Source organism: Mytilus californianus, unplaced genomic scaffold (genome assembly GCF_021869535.1).
Source record: "Mytilus californianus isolate M0D057914Y unplaced genomic scaffold, xbMytCali1.0.p SCAF_4, whole genome shotgun sequence".
Classification (NCBI taxonomy): Eukaryota; Metazoa; Mollusca; class Bivalvia; order Mytilida; family Mytilidae; genus Mytilus; species Mytilus californianus.
This window is the reverse complement of record NW_026262690.1, coordinates 2646744-2658242: the sequence shown is the minus strand read 5'-3', so window position 1 is coordinate 2658242 and position 11499 is coordinate 2646744. Positions and strand designations below refer to the sequence as shown.

General features: G+C 33.0%; 1 protein-coding gene across 2 annotated transcripts in view; it reads right to left on the bottom strand.

Moving 5' to 3' along the window:
* The window catches only part of LOC127737289 (filamin-C-like), a 65759-nt gene that overhangs the window by 31005 nt on the left and 23255 nt on the right, over positions 1–11499 (bottom strand). For both annotated transcript variants that reach the window (XM_052247856.1, XM_052247857.1), the window contains exons 2-6: positions 5990–6179; positions 5042–5107; positions 4045–4258; positions 3684–3792; positions 2711–2871 (exon numbers count right to left, since the gene is read on the bottom strand). In XM_052247856.1, coding sequence (XP_052103816.1) covers positions 2711–2871; positions 3684–3792; positions 4045–4258; positions 5042–5107; positions 5990–6179 — 740 coding nt within the window. The remainder of the gene's footprint in view (positions 1–2710; positions 2872–3683; positions 3793–4044; positions 4259–5041; positions 5108–5989; positions 6180–11499) is intronic.

The following is an 11499-nucleotide window of genomic DNA, read 5'->3' as shown; positions in this document are numbered from 1 at the left end:
GTTATGGAATGTATCACAGAATGTTTTATTAGTAGTAATCAACACGATGGATGCCACTAGTGGAACAGGAAGTGATTACCTTTCCAGAGCACCTGAGTTCATCTATAACACGATGGATGCCACTAGTGGAACATGAAGTGATTACCTTTCCAGAGCACCTGAGCCCATCTATAACACGATGGATGCCACTAGTGGAACAGGAAGTGATTACCTTTCCAGAGCACCTGAGCTCATCTATAACACGATGGATGCCACTAGTGGAACAGGAAGTGAATACCTTTCCAGAGCACCTGAGTTCATCTATAACACGATGGATGCCGCTAGTGGAACAGGAAGTGATTACCTTTCCAGACCACCTGAGTTCATCTATAACACAATGGACGCCACTAGTGGAACAGGAAGTGATTACCTTTCCAGAGCACCTGAGTTCACACTATTGGTTTATTTTAGTGTTTTCTTTAGTTTAAGTGCAGTGTTTAGTGGATTGCTGTTTGTCTTTTCGTCGTTCTTTTTGTCAGACCATGATGATGTCCTTGGCTTATGGTTCTTAGTCATTTCATTTTTCAATTCTTGAAGGAAGGTTTTAAAAAATGAAAACATAAATTAATCGGTATCGTTTGCATGAATGACGAAGCTTTACATATAAAAATAAAAAGATGTGGTATGGTTGCCAATGAGACAACTCTACACAAAAGACCAAATGACACAGACATTAACAACTACAGGTCTCCGTATGGCCTCTAACAATGAGTAAAACCCATATCGCATAGTCGGCTATAAAAGGCCCCGAAATGGCAATTGTAAAACAATTCAAACGAGTAAACTAACGGCCTGATTTATGTACAAAATATTGAACGAAAAACAAATATGATATACAGCAACAAATGAAAAACACTGAATTACAGACTCCTGACTTGGGACAGGCACATATAGAATGTGGCGGGTTTAAACTAGTTTAAAGGCGCCAACCCTCCCCTAACCTGGGACAGTGGTGTAACAGTACAACATAAGAACAAACTATAAAAATCATTTGAAAGGCTTAACTTATCAGATGGATACAAAGCAGAAATACATCTAACAAAAACACAGACCGGACGTGGCAGGGTATTTATACACCCCCACAACAGAAAGACACTAAGTACAGATCTGAGAGTACTCGCAGTTACTGACAGCTAGTTCAAAGCCAATAACAACTAATAAAAAAAATCATGCATATAAGACTAAAATATTAATCAGTACACATCCAACGTCCAATTGATTTAGTGTAAAGACGTCATTAACAGTCAGAGAAAACATGACCTTGTGCAATGCTAAGATCCAGGTATCGACAGATTGTAGAGCCATTTTCACGTCTATAAAATAAAAGAGGGTAAAGACCTTTTACACGAGTGGCAGTCTAAACTTAACAACAAGTTGCACGCAATGTCTTGTAAAGTATACCCTATGTAATTACAAGACATTGACGAAAAATCCCACGTTCAGTGGGTATAATGTAAATTTAAATAATCGACAAACAGGAAGTGGCTGCCCGGCAGACATAGAAATCGCCTAACACATATAAAGTTTTAGACCAAATATAATACTGGAGCTGTCGTAGTAATATGTAACGAAACAATCATTGGTCAGCCATCATAATAAAATTCAAAAATCAAAAAGTCAAACGGCAATTGACTGCCCGACAGATCTGAAAATCTTTCATCAAAATAAAGTTCACGACCAAGAATAAAAGTATTCCTTAATACAAAGACTGAGTACAATGTATTATGTAACGAAAGTTACGCACGGACGAACCGGACAATTTAATTGCAGAATAGCACCCACTCAGTGAGCGGGAGTATAATTATTGAATTCAATAACTTTTTTTCTATCTTTAAAGAGATAAAATCGCTGCTCAACGTATCATTTTACAGGCTAGGTTGGGGAGAAGTCTAAATAGGTCATGCAACAATGAGACTTTAATAGTACAAAGTGGTCTGTTGCGATCGTTACTACCTACAACACTCATACTTTTAAATCTAGTTCGAGGTATTTAAAATGCTTACTTTATGCCCTAAACTGGCATGGCTGCTACATGAACAGTAGCTGGTGGGCTTATACATTGACATTATGCCCTTAACTGATAGGCTTAATATACATCGAAATTATGCCCGTTACTTTTAGGCACATACATTGGAAGTATGCCCTTTCCTGGTGTGGCTACTTAATTGACAACATTCTCTGTATGCATTAGATTATGTAAAAAATAACGAGCTTTTAAAAATATTAAAAGAATGAAACTGTTGTATATTATTTTTAATAATGCAATGTGTTTGTGCACCCTTATGCATAAAATATGGAATATGTGCCAAGTTGGTACATAATACCTTCCTTTACAGTTAAGGTTTGGGATTGTACAGGTGATATTTTAAAGCATACATTTTAATGTTTCTTTAAAGTTTAATTTATATTCGTTAATAAATAAGATTAAAATCGTTCTTGTTTGTTGTTTAGTCTTTAAAACAAAATAGAAAAGGGGGGGGGGGGGGATAAAAGAGATTCAATAAAACAAAATAAATAAGATCAATAAATGACTTTAAAAATAATAAAGATGGAAAGTTTATAATTGTATTCATTCGAATTATTTCCAAATTAATTTGAAGCAAATGATACCAAGTTCCTTCTATTATTGTATATATGTTAGGAAACAACGGTTAATTCAAATTGTACTTACCCCATTCGTTGCTGAAGTACTTTGTACAGTTGAATTCCCTGGTTTTAAGTACAGAAACTTTGCAGCGTATGCCATTATTCCTATGTGTTCCTGGTCTTCCTCAGCAATGTCTGAGGCAGTCAAAAGAGGCTCTACACCTAGTTGCGTTGCACCGTCAATTCCTAGAAAGGAATTTATATTAAGTAGTGTAGTTTCAAACACTTAAAGAGAATGACACAATTCTTTTATTTCTTGCTATTCGCACACAGTTTTCATATAGGAAACAATGCAGGTTAATAACCATCAATTTTTCTTTCTGCAACATATTTCAATGCGTAACTATCCTACATTCTTTCGCTACATCCAGATTGGTTGAAGTTCAGATTTCACGTATACAATAAGGTATAGTATTTCTTAAATAAATACGAAAATGTTCACTTGTTTTCATAAACCAGGGTGAAAGCTACCGTGAAATATTTTCTCCTCAATCAGCAAACTAATTAGGTACAGGTACAGATTAAAAAGCCTATGGGTCATTCAGGTGTGACAAAAGCCCCCTTCTTCTATCCACTTAAGTCGACTGTATACTTATCATTATTTTAATATCTACTGTTGTGGAAATTTTATGTGAATGTTTTCAATAGGAAGGATAGTTTATGATCTTTTATTGTGATTTCTTGCCGACAAGAAAATTGTTGTCATCTGTTAGAAGTTGTCCGTTGTGACTGTGAAGTTTGAGAAAGGCAGTCTAAGGTTACACCTCCACATTTAAAGGGATGTAAGAATATATTTGTTTCAAGTTTATAATTCTCTTTGCTTGAATAAGATCATGTATTGATCATGTTAAGATAAAAAAGATTGACAATGTCAAATGTTACCTGTATAATTTGTTCATTTTACGAAGTATTTATTCATCTTAATTTTTGAATAGCAATAAAAACTTAAGTGTCATATTGAATTATATTTCATTTTTATATTGGATGTTTTAAGTTACCTTCTTGGAGCCTCTGTATTTCCGAGATATTTGTATGAGAGGTATCTTGAATCCTGGCTCCCAGGTTGGTTACCAGCTCTGTTAAAACCCGACCATCATTCCAATCTGTCTAGAAATCAAATGCAGTGGGATTGGATATTTTAAGGTTTACAAAATTAAAATAATTCCCTTTCTTTTATAATCATCTTAAAAATGTCATTACAAACAACACTTTAATATTATATGTAGAAAAAACTCTTTGCAATTAAAACATACTTTTACATAATAACGAATTTTGTGTCTGTATTATATTATACTAGGATTTATTAACAAGCGTTTTTGCTGAAGCAGTTAAAAAGAAGAAAATTCATTTTCATCTTACTGTAAAGTTGAAGACTGGAACATTATGAACCATGGGTTGTATTCTTTGTAGTGTTGCGTTGTAACCAGGGGATCCAACTTTGATGAAATACGACAGATAAGTAATGGATGACAATTCATCTAAATCTGTACTGGCTAAATGTTCCGGACGAAGTATAAGAGGTATTCCGAACTGCTGACGTGCCAATTTCATAGCATAATGACAGTTATTAGCTCTACAAATAGTTAAGGAAGAATATATGATAAGGCCAATAGTTTGGTCCCTTAAATTCGTTATGTAAAAAATATTGTATATCTAAGTACTAACATCCTTCGTTCATTAGAGGTAAGTCTGGTGGACATCAGTATTCGTATTGTTTACTTTTGTCCTAATAATTGTTATCAAGTCTTCAAACTTCTAAGTACACAAGTATTTAGTGAAAACTTCAAAAAACTGCAAAAAACAGTCTCATTTTGAGATCTTTTCATTAATACTTATATATTAACCAAGGCTTTATCGAATTTTGCTATACGATGTATTTTACAAAGATGTTATGTCTTTAAAATGTCTTTTGGATAAACCTAAGGCTCACATATATATGTATAAAAACGATTTGTGAAATAGCCGCTTTACCTTAAATACGTTAATATAATTAGCATGATTTTCAAAAGCTTGCGCAAGATAACTATTTTTCCACTTTCAGGACATGGCTCTTGTCAAAACATCTCTTTCGTCAAGATTTAAAAAATGCTATTTATTATTGATGTAAAATACAGTACAGGTATAGTATTCTCGTCTCTCCCTAAACATTGACCGGATTGTATTTCAGGAAAACTTTGATAGCATCTTCAATAACTCCAGCCATTCTGCATTTCTTACTTTATTTCTGACATGAATGTGCTATTCAGGGGGCTTTCCAACAGTAAAGAATATGCCTCGTATGTGGAGCAGAGGTTAGGAAGTAATTTCTGCTCATAATTTGCAATAAAAGAAATGTAAAAAAATCAATGGTTCTTACTTATCTGTTCTGTCAAGTGACCTCCAATGTGATGACAACCCAGGCATACAGAAGTCAAGTAAAGCACTGTAACGAAGGAAATATACAATCTACTCAAATATCAAATTCAAACATTGTGCAAAGGTTAAATCGCAAATTGAAAAATACTTTTCATTATGTCCGAAAAATACAAGTACAAAATACTACAACTGCTTTTACAACAACATAAGGAAATCAACCAAACAAAACCTATTTGATTGACCTCAAAAAGGTCGATAATTTGCTGTAACCATTGCATTTTGTCAATTAGCGCTTTATCAAATTCATACTCGTAGTGGCTCCTTTGAAAATCTTAATAGAGAAAGGAGAATATGTTTTTCATGTAATGATACTGTAAAAGATGAATCCCATATACTTCTAGAATGTCCGATTTATCAATATTTTATTATATAAATTATATCATGTGGTGAAATTTTAAACCAAACATATTGATCATTTTCAAAATGAGTATCTATTTCTAGATCTCAATGCAGTGCAACATAGTACCAAAACCTGGAAGCTAATTTCAAGAAATAATCAGATTTAAAAAAAAAGAAAAAACGTTTGATAACGAAGAGGCAACTTTCCATCAGAGTTAAAATGACGTGGATGCATTTTTATAATTCATTTAATCGTCTCTCACAACTCTGCATTGTGTGGCTTTTTTTTATTTCAACTTATATTAATGGTTTGATGTCATATTCATTTATTATACAAAAGGTGAGATGTAAATGGAATATTGAATTAAACTTGAATTTAACATTCAAACTGGTTACATTTATATGAAAGACAAACAAATGTCATCATTACCTCAACAATATTCAAGACGCAGAAGGTCGAAAAAAAGATAATTAAACTAATTTGTGACATTACCGAACAAAATGCATAACATTTTTTAAATTTTTTACAGAATGTTTAATAATAAATTACTTTAAAGCCAAACCATCGTTCCAATCTGTTGTCAGGTTCGTCACTTTGCATTGTGGGATAACTGCCTGTATCCATGCCAACAACCAACTTTTGTTTTGAATGTTTGCATTGCCTATTTGATAACGGAGGATCAGCTGCCATATCAAGGCAAGAATTAACTTCAAGTTTCCGTCAGCAATATCAGAACTGTCTAAAACAAAACAAACATTTTGGTGAGACAAATGAAAAAAAAAAGATAATATAAAACTAAAAATTGACAAACAAATTAAATATTATATTCCGGCCATAGGCCAGAAGAGGAAAGATCCAGAATACAAGAATATGAAACTAACATTTGCGGATTCTTTAGGATCATGTATACTTTATAAAGGAACTGTCATCAAAAAGTTCTCAATTTCCAGTTTGAATTAATTTTTCTGCCAGGGAGTTTGAATTCATTATGACCTAATACTATTTATATTCAGTATTATACATACTGTATTATTGTCTGTTGTTTTCCTGTCGTATTATAAGATGTAATGACCTAATACCATTTATATATGATGGATATGCTGTCGTGGAGGATTAAGGTTAACAGGAGTGATTACAAAATACGTAAGCACAGTCAAAAAAAAAAAACAATGCATGCATTCGTCTCAATATTAAATATATCAAGTGTTGTTAGTTTAGCGCGGTTAAATACATGTTTCAAGGTGTAGTCATATAAATAAAATGGATAAGTATATTATAATGTTCCTAATCGATGTATTGGACTGGTCTGATCAGTGCAAGATGTTGATTCTATAGTTTGTCGTTTGAGACCTTGTAAAAGAGAGGCAAAAGATACCAAAGGGACACTCAAACTCACAAGTCGAAAATAAAATGACAACGCCATGGCTAAAAAAGAAAAAGACAAACAGACATTGTCTTTTTCTTTTTTAGCCATAGCGTTGTCATTTTATTTTCGACTTGAGAGTTTTGGTATCTTTCGCCTCTTTCTGAAAATGTCAGTTTCAAAGAATTTCTTGTTTGAATCAGAAAGATTTTTACAAAGTGCAATTTATCACTCCCGAAGACAAGATACTTGTAACCACATTTAAGATAAAAGGAACAATAATATACCATACATTTTTTCACGTTGTTTCAATCTATTCCACTGTATTTAACCTTCACTAATTTGAAGGAGGCGTCAATGAAAATTTCTCAAATCTAACGTCAAATTTTCTTCAGGGAGCTATGACGACATAAAAAAAAAATCGTGTCACGTGTTTTAAAGAAAGAGTATTAACAGATATGTCACAAGTAAACATTAGTTTTGTGCCGAGAAAAGCTAGTGTTGCATTTGCACAAAGAAAGTAATCAATCAGGTTAACAGATCCACATGGAAGCTCTAACAAAGAAAATTTTGTTAGCCGCATGTACCACTTTACAAATGCCGTTTGGGCATTACTTTTCTGATTCATTTTGGCGTATTTGTTGAGTTTAAAAATGGGAGATTCAATAACTATCATGTGATTTTTGTTTTATTTTTCAAAAAATCCACAGTTTTTATGACGAAAATATACAATGCATGTTGAACAAAGGTAACATTTTTGTATATTTGCTCTTTTCAATTAAATACAGAAAGTCGTGTGACACTCGATCTGTGATTTATTATAATGTCTGCAAGAGACGGAAAGGACATAGGATTTACTCGAGACAAACATCCCATGAACTACTGTGAAGAATTGTAAACCAATAAATATATTCATATGCCAAATCTTTCGCTTCTATTCATCGTCTTGTTAGGTACAGGCAGGTCTTTGAGATAAACCAATTAGCTTTAGAGACTTACAGCATGATAGAGACGATCTCTGGGGTGGAATTAAGTACTAGTAAGTTTAATTTATCCGTCTTCACAATAAAAACAAGTATAAAATCTAGCCAAGAATCTAAATCTCCACTCTTCCATGAACAATATATGTTAATGGACAAATAAACAATTTGTGAAAGGTCAAGTACACGTTTCCAATCCGTTTATTACACTGTTTTGTTATTCAAGTGTTGTTGTCAGCAGGACTGTCCAGTTAAACAGTTAATATCTCCAATATAAATGTCATTTTCTGTCTTAACGAGGGTAATCATTACTTAACACGGTGTTGATTACGATAACAGGTGATATTTTTACTTCTTCGGGAAAAAGATAATCTAAAAATTAAAAAATGGAGAATTTTCAAATATCAAACAAGCCAAGGTAAAACCTATATAAAGTGACAGAACATACGATTATTTTTACTATACACTCATATTAATAAAATTTAGAATGGAAATGGGGAATATGTCAAAGAGACAACAACCCGGCCAAATTGCAGATAACAGCCGAAGGCCACCAATGGGTCTTCAACGCAGCGAGAAAATCCCGCACCCGGAGTGGGTCCTCAGCTGGCCCCTAAATAAAAATGTGCACTAGTTCAGTGAAAATGCACGTCATACTAAACTCCAAAACATATAAATGAACTAAAATTAAAAATCATACAAGACTAACAAAGGCCAGAGGCTCCTGACTTGGGACAGACGCAAAAATGCGACAGGGTTAAACATGTTTTGTGAGATCTCAACCCTCCCCCTATACCTCTAGCCAATGTAGAATACAGAAACACACAGCAATACGCACAGTAAAACTCAGTTTAAAAGAAGTCCGAGTCCGATGTCAGAATAGGTAACAAAAGAAACTAAGCAAAATGACAATGATACATAAGTTAACAAAGGACTACTAGCAGTTACTAACATGTCAGCTCCAGGCCTCAATTAAACTGATTGAAAAATTGTGTCTTCATCATATGAAAATCAAGTACAATCCCTCCCGTTAGGGGCTTAGTATCATACCATCATAAAATATATGAGAAGAACATAACCCGTATCATGCCAACAACTGTTTTTAGAATAAATGTGTTTATTTCCGATGCAAAGACCCTATGAGTGAATCAATATTAATACCAAAATATGCAATCCTTAATGACTTGACAACAGTATCGTTACTATATCCCTTCCGAATAAGTCTGTTTAAAGGTTTGGTTAGCTTTTGAGGTGAATGCCGACATTTTTGTGCTTTGTAAAGAATATTACCATAAAAGATTGGATGTGAAATACCTGAACGTATAAGATGTCTGCATGTTAATTTATATGTCCGAATGATGTCCTTGTACCGATGATAAAATTGAGTAAATGTTTTGACTAGTTTGTGATATCGAAAACCCTGGTGTAATAATTTTTCAGTAATACATAGATTTCTTTCGTTAAAATCAATACGTTGTTTGAACAAATTGAGATATATTAACGCCATAAGATGGTGACAAGGGAACGTCACCGCTAAAAATGGATAATTAACAATAGGAAATGAAAAATCATCTCTTTTATCATAAATTTTGGTATTAAGCTTCCCGTTAAGGATGTTCGCTACTTTGTTTCAAAATAACAAGCTTTTTAAAAGACTGTTCTAAAATGATAGTATATAAATAAAGGAACTAAAAAAGCAGAAAAAAATGAAGGGTCCGTGTGCTTGTTTTCGAGATAAAAGCCATTGAAAATTTGGCGGGAAATGATTCTCTCTAGATTTTTCATACTTTTAACATTGGCCGCTTTTTTGTTTAAAAAAATATGAAAAAATAACAAGGATTTTATAAGATTTTCAAATATGGCTTTTTAAACTATATGTAATAAAATTATGAAAAGAAAAGTAGGGGTTAGTGGGCAAATTTTTTTTATTGGCAATACATGGATAAAATCAGAGGATTCCGAAAATCTGGCAGAAATTCAAAAACAAGAGGAGCAAACATCCTTAAAGATATAGATATCAAGATTCAGGAAAGGGCAGTGTTCATTGTTAGTATTAGCTTTATTTAAGGTCAGTTCGGCAGGATAAATCTCTTTAGTGTACATACTTAAGTCGTCATTATTGAGAGCCAATATATCATCTAAATATCTAAAAGTGTTATTAAATTTTTGAATCAGATGTTGTTTCGATGGGTCTTTGCTGATTTTAGTCATAAATTGTAACTCATAACAATACAGAAACAGGTCCGCAATAAGTGGTGCACAGTTAGTCCCCATGGGAATTCCAATAACTTGACGATATACGGAATCTCCATAGCGAACAAAAATGTTATTTAGTAAAAATTCAAGGGCAGTTATAGTATCAAAGCAGGTCCAGTTGACATAGTTCGTTTGTTTGTTGTTACTAAAAAAATGACCTAAAAGAGTTTGAACATATATATTCGCATTCTGACTTTTTAAATGCCCATTTAATCAGGTGTGTGAATTTTTCTTAATAAGATTATGATGTGAAGTGGTTTATAGGGTAGAAAAATCAAAACTTTGAACAGATTCGAAATCACCAATATAAGCATGCAATTTATCAAGTACTTCCAACGAATTTTTTACACTCCAAAAGTAATTAATTCCACTATTTTCAAAGGCCTTATTTGAACAATTTATTACCAGGTTTTTGATTGTACCAAGTGTACTAGTAAGTAGAATATATAGTTTAGTAGTGGAACAAAGGCTTGAAGACGAAATAAATCTATATTTGTAAGGAGTTTTGTGCAGCTTCGGAAGCCAGTACATAGTTGGAACTTTCACTGTATATAGTTCTGCTTGTAAAGAGGTAGCTAAAAGTTTATGTTTGTTACAGATGTCATTTTCCGAAAAAGGAGTCAGTTGGAATGTTGGTGAATTGGTGATTTCCTTTTTCAGAACCCCAATGTAAAACTTACGTCAAACAATAATGATATTGTTAGCAGCCTTATCAGCTGGGACAAAAACAAATACCTTGGCGAGTTCTTTTAGCTTATGTTTGATACGAGAAATAGGGCTATTATGGTTGTTGTTAGAAATATATATCATTATACATTTTGTAGAACTCTACAAGATAGTTAAAACGGAATAAGTTACGATTTTGACAGTGCAATTTGTAAAAAAATTTGTTTTGTTTTGTTTCAATCTTGCACAATAAAGGAATGATGAATGATAATTCGCTTTTAGCTGTCTGGTTCGTTTAACTATGTCAAAATTAAGCACAAAATCTTCGTTGATTCTTTAATGGTGCAGCCATTAATTCGAACTCATTTGGATTCGTTTTCATGCGACCTATAATATGAACTCAGTTTAAGATCGATTGCGCATGTCTTCAGCATGTTCAGCTATTGAAAAAATGTCAGCTTAAAACTGAATCTAGTGAAGGCAGCAGAATAACTTATTCGAACTGCGAAAAAAAAAGAATCCTGAACAGGTGTAATTGTGATATTTGTTTTCTATAATATAACAAGAAAATCTTGATTATACTATTTCATGTGTTTACCCTGTATACTTATATTTATATTTTAAGGTAGGTTACATTGGCAATCTTTGAGTCATGTCGATGGTCGATTAAATTGCGTCCAGTCCCAAAATATACAATAAATGTTGATACTTAATAACAATTCCAAGCATTGTATTCGATGGAAGTTTTGTTATTCTAATGTACGTTTAATATAAATAAGAAGATGTGGTATGAG